General features: G+C 43.3%; 1 protein-coding gene across 3 annotated transcripts in view; it reads left to right on the top strand.

Moving 5' to 3' along the window:
* Positions 1-19,749, top strand: part of ATP10A (ATPase phospholipid transporting 10A (putative)) — a 190,551-nt gene that overhangs the window by 131,699 nt on the left and 39,103 nt on the right. For all 3 annotated transcript variants that reach the window (XM_058736898.1, XM_058736899.1, XM_058736897.1), the window contains exons 3-5: positions 4,221-4,306; positions 18,695-18,801; positions 19,194-19,325. In XM_058736898.1, coding sequence (XP_058592881.1) covers positions 4,221-4,306; positions 18,695-18,801; positions 19,194-19,325 — 325 coding nt within the window. The remainder of the gene's footprint in view (positions 1-4,220; positions 4,307-18,694; positions 18,802-19,193; positions 19,326-19,749) is intronic.

Here is a 19,749-nt window from a genome sequence, read left to right as displayed (position 1 = left end):
TCCTTTGGCTTTTACTAAATAGTTATTAGTAATTCACTTAACACAAATGTGAAATACAAGAATGGTAGCAGAATCTTCCCTGTGAATCAGGTATTCACTCAGTGAACAGTCTGGGCACTGCTAAGTTAGACATCATGCCTCTTCCATGTGGTTGGATCGGGGACACAGTACTTGCGTAGATACCTGTTCTACCTGGAGGGGGTACCTCTGAGGGGGAGGTAGGTGCTGGGGGTCTGAAGGAGGGACCATCTGCTGGAGTGGCTTGGCTCATAAGGCTCTTGGCAGTATCTAACAAAAATGCAAGTTCAAGGACAGAGCTCTCCTGTGTTACTGCCCTGCCTCTTCCTTTTCATCTGATAAGATCAAATCACTTTGTCCAGAGAAGCTGCAGAGGTATTTGGAGTATAGCAACAGAAAGTATGAGTGTAGTACTTGTTTGGACACGTCTGCTCTGCAGTGGGTGTTGTCATCAACTACACTTGGCCCAAGATACTTGGCGTGCTGTGGTGGTGCTATAGAGGGCCAGCAGCTTCAGTTTGAGGGCTGACCAGTGTGAGAGCATCTCATAGGTAACAATGCATCTGCAGCACCTCCCAGTACTGAGCCTGTCACAAGCATAAGGTTGAATTAGAATCACCTGTGCATTCTGTGGAATTGTGCATTCATATGGCTCCAGAGACTTCAGAGATCCAAGTCCAAATGCTCTCTATTCACTTGGTAAAAATCTCACATTGTTTAAGCTGAAGAACTAGGACTAAATCCCAGATCTGATTTTTGGGTAAACTCTGCTAACTCTACATCCACAGGCGTTGCTGAAGATGAGAAGGGGGTGGATATTGACAGTCAGACCAGGATATATTTAATTGAAGCATGTTTTTAAAAACATTAAAACTTAGAGACATATTTAAATATTTTTGAAATTTTCTGTAGAATTAAAAAAAAAAATTTTAATGTTTATTTTTGAGAGTGAGAAAGCACGTGCATGAGTGGGGGGAGGGACAGAGGGGAGGGGGAGGCAGAGGATCCCAAGCTAGCTCTGCACTGTCAGCACAGAGCCCAGTGCGGAGCTCAAACTCACAAACCATGAGATCATGACCTGAGCAGAAGTCAAGCGCTTAACCACCTGATCCACCCAGGTGCCTCTGAAATTTTCTGTAGAATTAATTGTATACATTTTGGCTTATTAAACATAATGTAATCTTTTCCTGTTAAAGCAAGATAGTCTTAGCAAGATGTCAGCGGCTGAGCTGGATGTCTGAGAGGCTGAGGGACTGCTGTCAGTTACTCAAAGACCTCTTGACCTTGGGCATGACCTGGGGCATGGTCTTTAACCATCCTAAATTAAAGGTAGCATGAAAAGCAACCTCATAGTGTTGTCATGAATGGTGGTGAATAGCACTTAGCACAAGGCCTGGCATTTAACAAGCTATCAAAAAATTATAATTGGTGGCAATGATTCAGGTGATATAGTACAGTGGTGCTCTCAATAATTACTTATGCATGTTTTCTATATTTGTATTGAAATCCCTCGGTTTCTGGGCTATGTTCTACTTGATGATGAAGTCATTTCTTCACTGTCAGTTCTCAGTTTATATATACTTTTTTAAAAACTTTTTTTGTCATGGTAAAAATATATATTACACACAATTTACCATTTAACTGTTTTTAAGTGTACAGTTCTGTGGCATTAATTTTATTTACTAACCATTATTACCATCCACTTTCAGATTTTTTTCATCTTCCCCAACTGTGTATCTGCTTTAAAAAAAAATGGAGTTAGCATGTTCAGGATGGAAGGGTGGATTGGGGCCCTCTAAGTCTGTCCATGCTTCAGGGGATGGGGTTGACAGAAATTTGGCTGATGGTGACTATGGTGTGACCTTGAAGCCAGTTTGGAATGAAGCAAACAGATAGATGAGTGGATGGAGAGAAAAATAAATATATTTCTTAAATGGGGTATTATTACATTGCCAATTTATGTAGAAACAATCAATGTAAGTAGAATTTTCCCATCTGAAAGGTGTGCTCTGGATGTGAAACCCTTTTTAAATGAGAAACCAAAAGATGGTCTCTGTATTAGTTTGCTAGGGCTGCCATAACAAAATACCACAGACTAAGTTGCTTATACCACAGAAATTCACTTTCTCACAGTTCTGGAAGCTGGAAGTCTAGGATCAATGAGTCCACAGGGCTGGTTTCTTCTGAACACCCCCTCCATGGCTTGTGGATGGCCATCTCTTCCCTATATCTTTATATAATTGTCCTTTGCTGTATGTGTCCAAATTTCCTCTTATAAGGATACCAGTCAGATTGTATTAGGGCTCCCCCTAATGACCTCATCTTAACTTAATTATCTCTTTAAAGATCCTGTGTCAAACATGGTCACATTCAGAGGTTCTGGGGGGTTAAGACCTCAACATATGAATTCTGGGGTGTGGGGGAGGGGGGTGTGGTGGTTACACAATTCAATTATAACAGTCTCTGAAGATCCCTCTGGTTCTAAAAATCCTCAGAATTCTCCCCAATTCCAGACGAAGTGGATGAAGCCAGGCAACTTGTGCCTTGGACGTGCACATTCCTCAAGGCACATGGTTATTGATAGAACATTATGAATGCAGCGCTGAAGTCCAGAGACAAAATGTCCTACCATTTCTGAGCCATTCACATTACATTTTCATAGAGAGAAAGAATAACAAACAGAGACAGTGTATTTTAAGTGCACCCTCCTTGTCTGCCAAGAATAATCCTGTGTGCTGTGGAACTGAGTCCCTTCATGGCTATCCTGGATGCTGTATCTGCAGATGTCTGCCCTGGAAAAGGCAACCAACTGGCTTCAAGATACTTTGCATGGCTTTAAATGAACACAAGGCAGCTTGAAACATAGCCTCACTCTGGAAATAGAGCCAGAGGCCATTTCAGTCCAAGAAGAGCAGAGCTGATGGCTAATTAAACTTCAAGAAGAGCCTTTTTAAATGGCATTTTAATTTCATCTATTGAATTAAGCTACTGTTATCTAGTGAATTCTCTGTTTAATGTACACGATGCACTGGAAAACAGTAAGAACTGATGTTTGAGTAATTACTGTTACGGCTGTATTTTGTGTCGGAAACTATGTTGTTGTGGTAGAGTAATAATCACATGGGGTGGTGTTAACAGTATTTGTGATTGCTGTGATTTTTAACCACTTGCACTTTTTGTGTGATGATTTACTTGTGTGAGCAAAGAGTTAATTTTTTTTACCATGTTGTGACACTTCGTAGAGAAAAGAGAATGACAAGCCTGAGCAATGAGCTGATTTTTAAAAAATCCATTAACTATCGTCACTTATCCAAAAGACCTATTCCCTGCATTTCCCTCCTTTCTCCCCATTTCCTTCCCACATTCCTCTCCTCATTTGTTTGTATGGTTTATAGCACTGCTGCATCTATCAGTGGCAAAACTACCAATGAGAGACTTTATGGTGAGCTATCGTTTTTTCATCAAGTGGAATAATAAAGAAATTGTGGGTTTACACATTGGTTATTTAATTTTTTTAATGTTTATTTTTGAGAGAGACAGAGACAGAGCACAAGTGGGGGAGGGGCAGAGAAAGAGGGAGACACGGAATCCAAAGCAGGCTCCAGGCTCAGAACTGTCAGCACAGAGCCGAACGTGGGTCTCGAACTCATGAACTGTGACATCATGACCTGAGCCGAAGTCTGACACCCAACCAACTGAGCCACCCAGGCGCCCCACATATTGGTTATTTAGATGTTTTTCATTAAGTATTTGTGCAAAATTTTTAGTGCACATTGAGGAACTCTCCTTTTATTATAAGTTCCTATTTTCCAGATGGAATTTGCTTCTCTAAATCTATATTGGAAGTTGAAAGGTGCTGGTCTGTTTCAAAAAACTCATTCATCCCTTTCAATCATTAGTGGCTTCCTTTGCTGTTTTCTCATGTTCTCTTATTTTCATTAGAGCAGTAATCCTTTCAGCTCACTTACCAGTACTGTTCTACTAATTGCTGTTAGTTCTACAATGATTGGTTATCATTCAGTATAAAAATGAGAAAACATGAGCTAAGTGCTGTGTGTGTATTGGCATTCTGAAGGGGTTACTGGGCAGACTCCTTCCATGAAATTTCCCTGCCCTACATAGATGTTATACAGAAGAGCAAGTGCCTTTTAGAATGGAATGGTCTAAGCCATTTCTCTAATATATGCATGCTGTTATTTTAGGTCTCCGAATTCAATCCTTTGATGTTCACCAGTGTAATCGAGTGTGAGAAGCCAAACAACGACCTGACTAGGTTTCGTGGTTGCATGTGAGTATTGTATATATGCCTGAGCTTTTTCTTCTGTTTGACAAACATATACACATACATACACACACACACACACACACACACACACACACACACACACACGTGTGTATGTGTATGTGTATGTGTGTGTGTGTGTGTGTGTATGTGTATCTGTATATGCATACAGTTCTAAAATATGCATTTAAGATTCTTTACCACCTTTGTAGTCTTTTGGGAATGTTGCCCATACTTGAGCCTCTTTGGTTGCTTATAGGACTTGTTTACAAGATCTTGTCAGCGGTAGAAACTTAGCCACATTGCCTGTGATGAGTAGTTTCTGCTTTTCCTTCCTCTAGTTGGCCCTGGAAAGGTGAGGGGAACAAGGGAAGTATGGTTGACTACACATGGCCCCATTAAATGGAAGCACAGGGGCCACACAAGAGGAGCCTGGGTAGAAGCTCATTCATTCATTCACTTAGGTACTCAGTCATTGATCCAAGTATTTTTTGAGCATCTGCTGCATGATAGACCCTGTTGAAGACTCTGAGAGGAATGCTGTGAACTGCCTTCATGTTTATTTCATTCTAGTTAGGGGAAAAGACCATAAAAAAAAAATACGTATAGTATATACTGTGTCAAATAGTTCTATCCCTTGCTCCAAAAGGGAAAGGCAAAAAGGTGGATAAATGTGTTGGGTGCTTGCTGAAGTTGAGCTATGGGTACATGGGAAGTATGTGCTAGTCTCTCTACTTTCATGTTCATTTGGAAACTTTAATAATAATAACTGTGTGTGTGTGTGTGTGTGTGTGTGTGTGTGTGTGTAGTTGGTTGGCTTGGGGAAAAATAAAATGGGAGAGAAAAGGGAGTGTCAGCATGGAGTTGCTGAGTTGGGTGCCAGAGCAAGTGGGGGCAGCCTCACAGAGAATAAATGAGATATGTGGGCAAGATCCTGAGGACTTCATGTTTGACCTTTTGGACCTTAGTCTGCGCTCTTAGGCTTAGACCTCTTGTGTGACGAACTTGGGGCCTTTTCTCTGCCAGTTTTCCTGCTTGAGATGTGAGGTGACCAGTCGGCCCACTGCTTGGTGGTCCAGGCACAGAGTGGCCCCCCACAAACATGTGGGGGTGAGGCAGGGTGCTCTCTTTTATGGAAGTGAGGTTCCTTTCCATGACCTTTCAGTGTATATTTGAATCTTTGCGTTCACTGGCACATCCAGCATTGTTGCCTCTGCCCACTACTCAGGAGACTTTCTGTCATGCTGCAAGGTGATCAATGAATGAAAAGTGTTAAGTAGTAAAGGCTGAATGAAATGTGTGTGCTGCCAAGAGATGGCATAGTCACCCACTGAGATTGCTGATCCATGCCTGAAGATCAGAGCTTGGAAAATGTTAGATCGTCCCTTAAAGGAACCAACTAAAAGAGGACAAAAGTTAAGAAAAATGTTAAAATGCAGTATGTAAAAGTTAGGGGGAGAATACTCAACTACTCACATATAACTGGTCTGCCATGGATTTTTCCAGCCTCTGTGGCCAGAGGCCCTTTAACCCGTTGTCCCCAGGACTTCATATATGGCACTATTCTTAGCACTACTGTGAATTTCCAGGACCACATCAGCTGAATGGAGCAGATGCTGGGTTTCCAAAGACCCTAAAATAACCATTTTGAAGGGTGTTAGGACATCCTCTAGGGAGAGTATTCTATGTATCTTCTTGTTCATGGGTAATTTTGGGGAGCCAACTCTACCAAGGAAGAAGAGCAGGCATCCTTCACCAAAGACCATCTTGTAGTCTGTCTTCTCTTCTGTGGGATTCCTCCAACACCCCTGAAAGATGCAGTGCTCCTGTGCTCTCATGACTGTTCACACTTTTGTTGCCTGCGCTTGAGTTGGATTAACACTGAAATGGATTCAACCCTAGGTCCGCAGCTCTTAGTCTTGCCCTCCAGGAACTACCTTTGTCATAGGGCTTAAAAAACAAACAAACGAAAAAACCACTTTTATTTTGAGAGACAGCATGAGTGGGGAAGGGACAGAGAGAAAGAGAGAGAATCCCAAGCAGGCTCTGCACTGTCAACGCAGAGCCCAACATGGGCCTAGATCCCATGAACTACAAGATCACTACCTGAGCTGAAACCAAGAGTCAGACACTTAACCGGCTGAACCACCCAGGCACTCCTGTCATAGGGCTATTAAACAAGTCCAGCTTAGTGTTGATGCCGGCAGGCTCTGGAGCCCACACTTTCTAGCTAGATAACCTTGGGCAATCTGCTTAACTTTATTTGTCATATAATGGGGAAGATCACAGGAATCCCCTCAAGTCCTTGGTGCAAAGTTTTAGTCAATCAAATACACACAAATCTTTCAGAAGTGTGCTTAATAAATACTTGCAACTATTGTGGTTGTTGCTGCTGTTGTTAATATTACCGTTATAGATGACACTTTAGAGCAGGGAGATAAAAGAGTCAGAAGAGAGATTTAGGCAAAAACACAAATGTGTCCAGGGGAGGGAGATTTGTCTTCAGTGTGTTTATTAGGAGAAGCCATAGAAGAAAGGAAAATGGGGTTTTGAGATTTCCTGAGTTTGAGGGGCCGGCAAGTGCATAAGGTGCAGTGACATTTTTTGATAGAAAAAAAAAGTGGGCCAGGACTTCAGGGGAGTAGGAGCTAAAGGTCAGGTTTGAAGACCTTCTACCTACAAGTCATGTATGAACTCAGAGAAGAGGCCCAGGAACATGGACAGAAGGCTAGGGAAAAAAGGAAAGGAATAAATACAGAATAACCCCATAGGTAGGAGCAGGTGTCCTTGGGTGTGATAGGGATGTAGTTCCAAGGATGGTACAATGGTGGAGGCATAGCAGGGACACTCAGGAGAAAATCTGCATGCTAGACTCCACAGGCAGCTTAAGAAATGGGAGGGCTACACCATTGGAGTATAGGCCCAGAGGGGCAGAGTCCAGATTGCAGGAGGTAGAAGAGGAATTATATTTTTCCACCACTCTTTCTAGAAATGTGGCTTAAAAAGCAAGAACAGGGCTAGAGCTGAAAGCTTCAAAGAAAAGGGATGGACTCTTAGTAGGAAAAGAGAAGATAACAAAAAGCCAGGCTGGTGGAGATCTACATGGGGGCATGGTAACTTTCAAGTGGGGAGTTGGTGATCAATGAGGGGTAACATCACGCAGTTCCTAACTCACCTCCAGCACTGCATGGCCTCCACACCCTGCCCTTAGCTGACTCGGCACCCCCAAACACTTCTTTCTTTAGAAGATGGCCACTTAGGTGGACATCATTCTGCCCCACGGCCAGCCAGGCTTACTCGGCTTCTCTGGCTGATGCCTACAGCAAATATTCCTAATACAAGGGCCCTTGCTGGCACATCTCCTGAGAAAGTAACGCAAGAAGGGCAGCTCCCTGCTGCATGAATCTTTCCCTGCTCTGCTCTCTAGTTTTGCCATGCTTTCTCCTTACTTTTTCCAACAAATTGTCCTGCACTGAGGCTCGCCTCTGAGTCTGGACACAAATCCCAGTAGTCTAGGTGCTGCACATTCAGGCCTCTGCATACTAGACTGCTGTTTAATTATGATTTGCTATTTCCACCAAGGCAGGCATTTTGGATTGGCTACAGAAAGTTCAGGGTGTGGCTAGCCTCTCTCTCAGCGGACCAACACCCTCTGGACGTAGGACACAGATGACCCTGAGTTAAAAGTTTTTTTCCTCTGGTGACTGTGGTGCAAATAGCATGAGCAGCCCTGCCACAGTCAGGCTGAAGTGCTTCAGGAAGAGTGAGGGGAGAGGAGGACAGGTAAGGTGAGCATCAGGGAAGAGACCTGTTCACACCACTGTGTCCTGTTTGGGGCAGAGAAAAGGGAGACCTCAGTTCCCATATTGGTCCTTATGCTCAGGGGTGGGACTAGCTTGGGTGGTAGATCTGCGGTTTAGGCCCATGGAGCCTATCAGCAGCCAGTTCCTTAGTCTGCTGGTTTGCTAGCTTTCATTATCTGCTGAGGGTGACCTTCCTTCAGTCTTGACTCAGCTGCTGCCCTGTAGCCTCACTCCAGCCGTGAGATCAGGCCAAGCCTAGCCACCATTTATACCAGCAGGTTTCACTCATATTTGGACCATCCAATCTGAACTAAAACTTTAGCTATTTGCACTTGGAGACCTAAGTTTGGATTTACAGCAAGAAGAACCAAGTTTGAATTCCAGCTTTGCCCACTGACTGAGCAAGTTATTCCACATTTCAGAACGTGGCTTCCTCCTAATGCTGGAGATAACAATGGCTGACATGAGAATAGAGAGAAAGAATCTGGGTGAAGCATGAGGTGAATTAGAATACTTCATAAGAGAGGTGTTAGCCTTGGTGTGTGATTCTGCTGGTATGAAATGCCTCCAATAGGAATGTGTTTATGATGTGGAAAGTGTTGGGGTTTGGAGCCGACTGCCAAGAAAGAATTTTTGAGATGTCTTCAGTGCAAAAAGGTGGTTTTATTAAAGCATGAGGATAGGACCCTTGGGCAGAAAGAGCTTTGCTGGAGTTGTGAAGAGCAATTGATTATATATTTGGGAGTTGGGGGAGATAAAGACAGGGGAAGTTTCCAAAAAGATTTTCATATGCTAAAGAAGACTGAGGATCCTGGAGGCCTAGCTGTTGTTTAGCTAAGGTTGTTTTTCCCTCTAGCACAGTATTAACATTAAGACATTTGGGAGTTCCTGGAGAAATGTCATCCTCTACCTGCCTCAAATATTTGTCATTGGGCTACAGGTTATAAGGAAATTTAATATTATCTATATTTTCTTTTTGCATTTGTTTCCCACATCATTTAGATACAGAAAGTGCATTAATGGTTGCCATGATTTGGGAGTGGAAGGCGCATGGAGAGTGACTGCCAGTAGATCTGGGGTTTCTTTTTAGGATGATGGAAATGTTTTAAAATTAGCTGATAGTGATAGCTGTACAACTCTGAATATACAAAAAACAAAACACTCAACCACATACACTTTAAATGAGTGAATTTTATGGTATGTGAAATGTGTCTCAAGCTGTTAAAAAAAAAAGTGTTAGGAGCTTCATTATTCCAGTGTACTTTAATGCTCACTGTTTAAGACATTCCTGTAAGCACTAACCAAATCCTGATTGTTCTCTACCCCTTGGGCTGCCCGATTCCTGCCCCGAGGCATTGCAGCTCAGAGAGGCCCATGGGAATGGGAACCAGCTCAGAGGCCCTATGCCCCAGCAGCTCTGGGCACCCTGCTCAGATGTGCTCAGCCAACTTCATGGCATATGGTGGGTGACTTCTGAGGCCACCAGTCAATCAAATATTTTCACTTACCCTTAGGAATAAAGCAGAGAGGTTGGTTGGTTTAGTCTGGCCTAAAAGTCCATTTCAGGTTGTAAAAAGCCAGGTTCTATTTCTTATCCCAGAGTCCTCCACAGAGTGAGCTCTGAGCTCCCTCCCTATATGGTGCAGAGCCTTATTTGACCATATAGGGCTGGGAACTTGCCATTGCGAGCCTGAGCGTGCTTGTTGGGGTAGAATCCCCACCTTGTAGATGACACACTCCACTACCACTGTCACCCTATAGGAGACATCAGTGATGTGGTTTTGGAGTGGTGGGGATCCAGAGCTGAAGGCCAAGAAAGAATTCTTAAGACATCTTTGGTATAAAAAGGTGATTTTATTAAAGCATGGAGACAGGACCCATGGGCAGAAAGAGCTGCACTGGGGTTGTGAAGAATGACTGGTTATATGCTATGGAGTTAGAGGAAGTAAAGGCAAAAGAGAAGCCTCCAAAAAGACTTCCATATACTAAAGAGGACTCCAAAGATACCAGAGGCCCAGCTGTTGTCAAGCTAAGGTTGTTTTTCCCTCTAGTAAAGTATTAGCATTAAGACAGTAGGGAGTTCCTGGAAATATGTTATACTCTGCCTGCCTCAAGTATTTGTCAATGGGCTGCACATTATAAGGAAATTTTTTTGTGTAATTTTTTTTAATGTTTATTTATTTTTGAGAGAGAGAGAGAGAGCAAGTGAGGGAGGGGCAGAAAGAGAGGGAGACACAGGCTCCAGGCTCTGAGCTGTCAGCACAGAGCCCAACACAGGACTCAAACTCACAATCCTTGAGATCATGACCTGGGCTGAAGTCGGAGGCTTAACAGACTGAGCCACCCAGGAGCCTCATGGAAATTTAATTCTATGTACCATTTCCTTTTTGCCTTTGTTCCCCAACATCATTATGGAGGGGAGGGTGATGCTGGGGCTCCAGGAAACTGAATCTATAGGCTTCTAGAGATTAGGCTATTGATAAATTTGCCTTTTTCTTTTCTTCACTTTTCTTTTTTTTTTTTTTTTTTCAGTTTTTTAAATGTTTAGTTTTTTGGGGGGTGGGGGCAGAGAGAGAGGGAGACACAGAATCCGAAGCAGACGCCAGGCTCTGAGTATAGAGCCTGATGTGGGGCTCAAACCCATGAACCACCACAAGATCATGACCTGAGCCAAAGTCAGAGCTTGACTGACTGAGATTCCCAAGATTGCCTTTTTCTTGTAATTTACTAAGACATTTGTAAACTGATGGGAGACTCCTGTCCTGCATGATTGTGATCTCCTTCAGTTAACCATTGTTTTTTCCCTTTCCTTTGTTCTTGGGCAGCTAGAAGTGCCTGAGGAATGTCACACCTATCCCATGGGAGTGGGGGTGGGGATAGTTGCTAGCTTGTGTATGCCCTCAGCTTGCCTTTGGGTCCTTCATCATCAGGACCATTACTAACAGGAGAGCCCTCATGGTTCCTCACCCCTCCTGCCCAGTGTCTGGATGGAGCTTTGTGTGGGTTTATGTCCAAGATGTTCTCATTACCAATAACCAGGCATTAAGATGAACTATAACTGCACCAACTGAACTCATTAAAACTGGAAAGTTTTCATTTTACCTTGATAACTTTTAATTGACATATTTACATATCAAGAAAATCTAACATTGGCATAAAACACACAATTGAGTTATTTCTACACGTAGATAATTCACATAAGTGGAGATCCTTTGAAGCAGGAGTGAGTACGGCTACAAGAGTTAGTAGCAGCTGAAGTGTCACCCCTGTGAGTCCAGTGGTTCCAGGGAAGGAGTGGCCACCTGGGACTCAAGTCAAGAAGTTACCTGGGGAGTCACACAGCCCTGGTCTAGGGACATACCCGGCCCAATGCTCTCTCCCCAAAAGGTGCCAGGGAATAACCTCCCCATCACTCCCCTGCCCTTTTGACATCACCATTGGATGGATCCAACCTGAAGCCAGGGACAAGGCAGCCTTTGCATTTGCCAGGCACTGAGGTAGGCATCTGGGTTGCAGAACAGAATAAAATTTGAGGAGCTCACATTTAGAAGTGGACACAAAGAAGGAGGCATCAAAGAATACCACACAGTTTCCTGTCTATAGGTCCTGGGGAGCTTAACCCAGATAATCTTCCTGAAGGCTATAAAATGTGAGCCCAGGATAACAGGCCAGACTTGTCCAGGCTAATGGGTTGCCTTGGGATGAGAGGCAGTGTGGGTAGAAGGATGTGCAATGTGAGGTGGCTGGAGCCTTAAGCCTGCATGGGAAGGACCCCTAAAGGTGTTGCAGAGCCAGCTGGCCATGTGTATCAAGCATGAGGAAGTAAGGAGCTCACACGGGATGTGCCCAGGACAATGCAGTGTTCAGATGCACACACTGAAAGGTTGCTTTGGTGACTGTGTGAGAAATGGATAAGAGGGACCAAGGCTGGTGGCATGCTGGCCAGCAAGGGGTGTGTTGCAGGCTCTAAGCAGAGAAATGTGGAAGCCTAAATTAGGGTAGTGAGATACAGAGGGAGCAAGAAGGAGGTGGATTCAAGAAATATCCAGTGAGGAGAGAAAAATTAAGGTTTGGTGTTTGAGTGGGTGTAAAAATGAGGGAGGAGGGGGCAAGAAGGACACCCAAGGATGCTGGTCATGGTGACCAGGGTGAAGGTGGACCACTATCTGGGATGGAGCAGACAGGAGGGCCCAAGTGCTGGAGGTGATTTGACCTAGGGAGGAAGGGAGAGAGCTGCAGGCTGCTGTCCAAGGTTCCTGAACTCTCATGCTACTGCCTGTGACCCTGGACAAGTACACCAGCAGCAAGTATACTTTGCACCTCTGTGTTTGAACCAATGGATTGCTATTTGTTGCTGGTCCTGTTAGCACCTTCACATGCTGGGAGGAACGAGGACTGACGTGCAAGACCCATTACTAACAGCCAGTGCCGGCAGGGAGACATTACAATTCCTGAGAAAGAGCAGCCAGGCAGGTTGTTAATTAGCTAAACTCTGCCATTTCCCAAGGAGCCTGCATATGGTGCTTCCCAGTGCACAGGACATTCTCACCAAACAGCTATCTCATCATCACATTGTACTTTGGGGCAGTTTTGATTTAGAAGAGATTGGTTTGATGAGTCAGGATGCCGGGAGACTTGAACCAGAAAAGCTTTCCTCAGAGGCTCAGATGAAATGTTAAAGAATGTGTCAGTGTGCTCAGGGTCACCATAGACCAGGCAGCTTAAACAATAGAAATAAATTTGTTTGTTTGTTTGTTTGTTTTTAGAGCAAGCAAGCATGCGCAAGCAAGGGGAGGGGCAGAGGGAGAGGGAGAGAAAATTTTAAGCAGGTACCATGTCCAGCACGAAGCCAAACATGGCGCTCAACCTTAGGACCCTGAGATCATGACCTGAGCCACCCAGGCACCCCAACAACAGAAATTTATTATCTCACATTTCTGAAGGCTGGAAACCTGAGAGCAGAGTATCAGTAGGATTGGTTTCTCCTGAAGCCTTTCTCATTGGCTTGCAGAAGGCTGTCTTCTCCCTGTCTTCATGTGGTTTTAACCTCTATGCTTGTCTATCTCTGTGTCCAAATTTCTCTTTATAAGGACACCAGTCATGGGGTTAGAGCCCATCCGTATGATCTTTTTTGAACTTAATTACCTTTTTAAAGACTCTGTGTCCAAATGTGGTCACATTCTATGGTACTGGGGGTTAGGGCTTCAACAAATGAATTACAGGGTAGGGAGCTTACATCAACCCATACCAAAGAAGTGGGTATTGAGGACAACATTATGGGGTGTGTCTTCCTGGAATCAGGCCTCATAGCTGCTTGGCCTTGGGCCTGTTTTGCCTTCGGAGAGTATTTTTCCTCTCAAAAGACCAAGACAGGGCTATAGTCTTCTTTCCCCTTGTTCTTCAGCTATCCTTCTGGAGTTTGGCCTGCCTTCCTCCTGCTTCTAATGCAACGGCCGTTCACTCAAGAAAGGCCATTCATGTCTGTGCACTGCCTGTCCTTGTGGCTGTAGTCTTCACAGGCCTGTGCACCTGCTGGTAACGAGTTCTGTTCTGGCTTGGTCTGATAAGAAAGCACAGTATTGCTGGGGCACCTGGGTGGCTCAGTCGGTTGAGTGGCTGACTCTTGATATCAGCTCAGGTCATGACCTCATGGTTTGTGAGATTGAGCCCCTCATTGGGGTTTGAGATTCTTGAGATTCTGCTTGATATGCTCTTTCCCACCCTGTCTCTCTCCCTCCCCTGCTCACATTCCCTTTCTCTCTCTGTCCTCCTCTACTTGCACGTGAACCTGTGCTCTCTTCCAAAATAAGTAAACATTAAAAAAATTAACCAAAAAAAGAAAGTGCAGTGCTGCTAAAAAGTGTGTCATATCAAAGAAGGCTTAATATAAAATGTTTTCTCTTGTTTTTATTGAGTTTGTCTCTTATTTTGTGTAAGCATGATGGAAACTTTGATTGAAACTGTTTTTTACTACTCTCCCTCAGAAATCGTGTCCATCTCCAGCTGTTACCAAAAGAACTGTGGCCATAGGTATCTTTCATTCCAGAGGTGGGAATGGTGTTTTATATGTACCATCTTATGTATACTGAGGTCTTGATGCATTATCCAACAGTGAGGTTTTCAGTCTTGAATCTTTTTTAAAGCAAAACCTCATTCTGTCCTGGAACTGCCAAATGGGGGCATAGACACACTGTTGTTTGAATACCCCACTGTGTTCCTTTGCATACCTTCTGCAGAAACATTGATGCTGTATCAATTAAGTAACAGGCTTGTGGAAAATGCATCCCCCTAGCATGCATTTTGGCGTTGTCTTTATGATTTAGCCTGTCTTTTTCACCAGAAAATATATTCATTTCCTTGTTGAGAGGAACATGGGTTGTGTCTCAGATTGAATGGCAGCCCTGGCCCATCATTCCAGTGACCAAGGTCTAGATGTGGTAGGAAGTATGGTTTCCCCAGAAACCTTGTATTCTTCCTCTGACCTCGTACCTCCTCGTACCAACTCTATTCTCATGTCAGTGGCACTGTGCTAAGAATTCGTGTGAGGGAAAACACCTTCAGGTGTACTTGGTGAGCTTCAAGAACCACAGAGGAGTTTGGGCTATCCATGTGTGGGAGGGGGAGGCTGTCTACTGATGATGCGAGAAGGTAGCTTTTCTGAAGTCCCCTTTGGAGGCACTGCCTGGTGTAGGCTGGACCCCTACTCTAGTTTCAGAAGCCTCCAAGGCCTCCCCTTGTTCTTCAGACTCCAGGACCATATCTGTCCCACTGTGATCCTAGCATGGGGTGCTCTGGCTGCATGGATGACGAGAGGCCATCCGTAGTGGATCAAGAGGATAAGTTTGAAAACCAGTGGCTTATACTTAGACTGTCTCTCTGAATCAAAACAACAGGGAAACCCATAAAATGGAATGTACCACATTTAAAATTTAATATATTAATGTTTTTAATAACTGTATTACTTTTTATAAGAAAAAAGGATATAGAAAATGTTGCTGAAACCAATACCATTCCCTTTTCTAAATTTGTCACATTTCTATACACCAATAATGAAGCAACAGAAAGAGAAATTAAGGAATCCATCCCATTTACAATTAAACCAAAAACAGTAAGATACTTAGGGATAAACCTAACGAAAGAGGTGAAAGACCTATACACTAAAAATTATAAAACACTTGTGAAAGAAATTGAAGGAGTGCATGGGTGGTTCAGTTGGTTAAGTGTCTGACTCTTGATTTTAGATCAGGATAATTTCATGGTTCTTGGGATCAAGCCCTGCTTTGGGCTCTGTGCTGACAATGTGGAGTCTTCTTGGTATTCTCTCTCCTGCTTTCTGCCCCTCCCCTGCTTGTGCTCTCACATGTTCTCTCCCTCTCCCTCCCCCCACCCTCTCTCTCAAAATAAATAAGTAAATAAATAAATAAATAAACATTAAAAAAACAAATTGGGGCACCTGGGTGGCTCAGTCACTTAAGCGTCTGACTCCTGGTTTTGGCTCAGGTCATGATCTCACGGTTTATGAGTTTGAGGCCTGCGTCAGGCTCTGTACTGTCAGTGCTTGGGATTCTCTCTCTCCTTCTCTGTGCCCCTCCCCTGCTCATGCTCACTCTCTCTCTCTCTCTCAAAATAAATAAAACTTAAAAAAAAAAAGTGACAATGACACAAAGAAATGGAAAGATATCCCATACTCATGGACTGGAAGAACAAATATTGTTAAAATGTCTATACTACCCAAAGCAATCTACACGTTTAATGCAATCCCTATCAAAATACCAACAACATTTTTTGCAGAGCTAGAACAATCAATCCTAATATTTTTATGGAACCACAAAAGATTCCAAGTAGCCAAAGAAATCTTGAAAAAGAAAAGTAAAGCTGGAGGCATCACCATTCTGGACTTCCAAGTTATATGACAAAGCTATAGTGATCAAGACAGTATGGCTCTGGCACAAAAGCAGACACATAGATCAATGGAACAGAATAGAAAACCCAGAAATGAATCTATAACTGTATGGTCAATTAATCTTTGACAAAGCAGGAAATAATATCCAATGGAATACAGTGAAGACAGTGGAATGGAATCCAATGAAGACAGTGTCTTCAACTAATGGTGTTGGGAAAACTAAACAGCAAAATGCAGAAGAATGAAACTGGACCACTTTCTTACACCATATACAAAAAGTAAATTCAAATGGATGCAAGACCTAAATGTGAGACAGGAAGACATTAAAATCCTAGTGGAGAATACAGGCACTAACCTTCTTGACATCAACTGTAGAAACTTCTTACTAGATATGTCTTCTGAGGCAAGGGGAAGAAAGCAAAAATAAACTATTGGGACCTCATAAAGATAAAAATCTGCACAGCAAAGGAAACAGTCAACAAAACTAAAAGGCAGCCTATGGAATGGGAGAAGATATTTGAAAATGACATATCTGATAAAGGGTTAGTGTCCAAAGTACATAAGAACTTATAAAACTCAACACCCAAAAAACAAATAATCCAATTAAAAAATGGGTAGAAGACATTAAGAAACCATTTTCTAAAGAAGACGTACAGGTGGCCAACAGACACATGAAAAGATGCTCAACATCACTGATTATCAGAGAAATACGAATTAAAACTACAATGGGATATCACCTCAACACCTGTCAGAATGGCTACAATCAGCAGCATAAGAAACAAGTGTTGGTGAGGATGTGGGGAAAGGGGAACATTCCTGCACTAGTGGTGGGAATGCATACTGGTGCAGCCAATGTGGAAAACAGTATGGAGGTTCCTCAAAAAGTTAAAAACAGAAATATCCTACAATTCAGCAATTGTACTACTAAGTATTTACCCAAAGAATACAAAAATACTAATCCAAAGGGATGTATGCAACCCAGTGTTTATAGCAGCATTATCTTACAATAGCCACACTATGGGAACAGCCCACATGTCTGTCAATTGATTAATGGATAAAGAATAGTTAGAGTGTATATATAATGAAATATTACTCATCTGTAAAAAAAGAATGAAATATTGCCATTTGCAGTGACATGGATGGAGCTAGAGAGTATTATCATAAATAAAATATGTCAGAGAAAGACAAGTAACTTATGATTTGACTCGTGTAGAATTTAAGAAACAAAACAAATGAACATGGGGGGAAAACAGAAAGAGAGGCAAACTAAGAAACAGACTCATAACTGTAGGAACAAACTGATGGTCACCAGAGGGCAGGAGCCTCGGGAGATGGGCCAAACAGGTGATGGGGATTAAGGGGTGCACTTGTGATGAGCATTGGTATTGTAGGGAATTTTTGAATCACTATATTGTACACCTGAAACTAAGATTATACTCTTTGTTAACTGTAATTTAAATAAAAACTCAAAGAAAAAGAAGGATTTGTGTATTTGTGACAACACAAGGTACTGATGAGGAGCAGTGTTCTCTATGATGAGCAGGAAGTGGGCAGACCACCTGGCAGCCTTCCCTGGCCAACTTCTAACTAGGCCTCACTGCTCCCAGGTCTGCCCTCTCTAGCTGTGGTCTATCCTTGTGATGAAAATAGGCCTGCAGTGCTGACACCAATTCTGACCTGTGGGGTTTTCCTACACATCAAGCAATCCTGTGACACCACCTGGAGATAGTGTCAGTTCCCACAGGTTAAGGGCTCAGGCCCACAAGACTTCCTCACTTCAGATGCCAGTTACAAGTCCACGTTGTTACTTGTCCTTCTGACTGATGTGCTATAAAGCAGAGGTTCCCACAATCCCCTTCTCAGGTTTAGTTAATTTGCTAGAGCATGTCACAGAACTCAGAAGACAATTTCCTTACTGTTTACCAGTTCATTATAAAACAATATCATAAAGGATACAAATGAACAGCCAGATGGAGGAGATGCATAGAGCAAGTGCAAAGGGGTGCAGAGCTTCCATGCCCTGTCTGAGCACCCTGCTCTTCCAGCACCTCCATGCGTTCGCCACCCCAGAAGCTCTCCAAACCCCAACTATTGGGATGTTCCAGAGGCTTCATCACATAGGCATCATCAGTGATTAACTTAATTTCTAGCCCCTCTCCACTCTAGAGAATGGGCGGTAAGGTTGAAAACTCTAAGCTTCTAATCATGGCCTGGTCTTTCTGGTGACTAAACCCCATCCAGGAGTCCACCCAGACTGGCTTCATTAGAACAAAAGACACTGGTCTCACCCAGAAAGTTAAAAGGGATTTAGTATCCTATGCCAGGAAAAACTGGAGTCAGAGACCAAATATAAGAACAAAAGATACTGCTAATGCTCTTACCACTTAGGAAATTACAAGAGTTTTAGGTGCCCTATGCTGGGAACTGGAGTCAAGACTAAGTACTAGAAGAAAAGATCCTCCCAGCACCCCTATTTTCCAGGATTTTAGGAGTCCTGCCCAGTTACTAGTGAGCACCAGCTCCCTCTTGGCTCTTGCAGAGATCCACTGAGACAAGCCACCCACTCTTGGAGTTCCCCGTGCCCCTTCCCAGACCAGTGTCTAGGCCTTCCTTCCCCAAGGTAGTGCTTCTTGAGACATGAGGTGCTTGGAAGCATCCATGTGATGCATGCTACCTTTTCCTCAACAGTATACATGACAATGGGAAAAAGGCTGGGCTGTATAAAGAAAACCTGCTGTTGCGAGGATGCACCATCAGAAACACGGAAGCTGTTGTTGGCATGGTCATCTATGCAGGTAGGCGTGGCTGTGGTACAGGTAGTCTGTGACAATGCTGGCTTGCCGCCTCTGCTGTACGTTGTTGAATGTTGCTCCTTGTTCTTTCTTTTTTTTCCTGATTATAAAAGCAGCATGTATCCATTGTAAAAATTTAGAAAACCAGAAAAAGAGAAGCAAAATTTCTACTAGTATCTTAACCAAAGTGTTCTCTCAGCATTTTAGCTTATTTATTTCCATTGTTTCTCCATGGTGGTTACATATTTAAGATGAATTTTATACCCTGCTTTTTTGACTGAGCCTAGCCTGTAAGTATGATTGGATGGCAGCACTGTACTTCAGTTCACCAGTCAGGGAGCTCCACACTTCACTGTTGGGCATTGATTTACCATGCCCCTCATGCTCCCCTGCAGGACATGAAACCAAGGCTCTGCTGAACAACAGCGGGCCCCGCTACAAGCGCAGCCAACTTGAGAGGCAGATGAACTGCGACGTGCTCTGGTGTGTCCTCCTCCTCGTTTGTATGTCTCTGTTTTCTGCAGTCGGTAAGTCTCCTTCATGGGTCATGAATAAGAGGGCACTGCTGGACAGCCTCCAGGGAGCCTGGTGGGCTACTGACGACTCATTCTGATCCAGAACTCTAAAGTTAAAACACACATTTGTCATCCACTTAGACTGAAGGGCCATTTGTATCAACATGGGCCATGTTAGAGATGCCTAGATGAAAGATCTTGATAAAATGATACTATTTTTCAAACTTGCAGCTTCTTGGATGGAAGAATGGTTTAATCACACCAGTAGTAATGATTCTGGTAGAAGAAGCAGTAGTAACCTGGTGATAAACTGAGAATAATTTATCAGGAGATGCACAAATGCTACTAATGAGAACTCCATGAGAAGAGGGAAAAAAAAGTATTTGGGTGCTAAGAAGGGGTTAGCAGTTAGATTGCACACAGGCTGTGGTACTCT

The sequence above is a fragment of the Neofelis nebulosa genome, chromosome 7, assembly GCF_028018385.1.
Source record: "Neofelis nebulosa isolate mNeoNeb1 chromosome 7, mNeoNeb1.pri, whole genome shotgun sequence".
In the NCBI taxonomy this organism is placed as follows: domain Eukaryota; kingdom Metazoa; phylum Chordata; class Mammalia; order Carnivora; family Felidae; genus Neofelis; species Neofelis nebulosa.
Note: the sequence above shows the minus strand (reverse complement) of the source record. Positions and strands in the feature narration are given on the sequence as shown.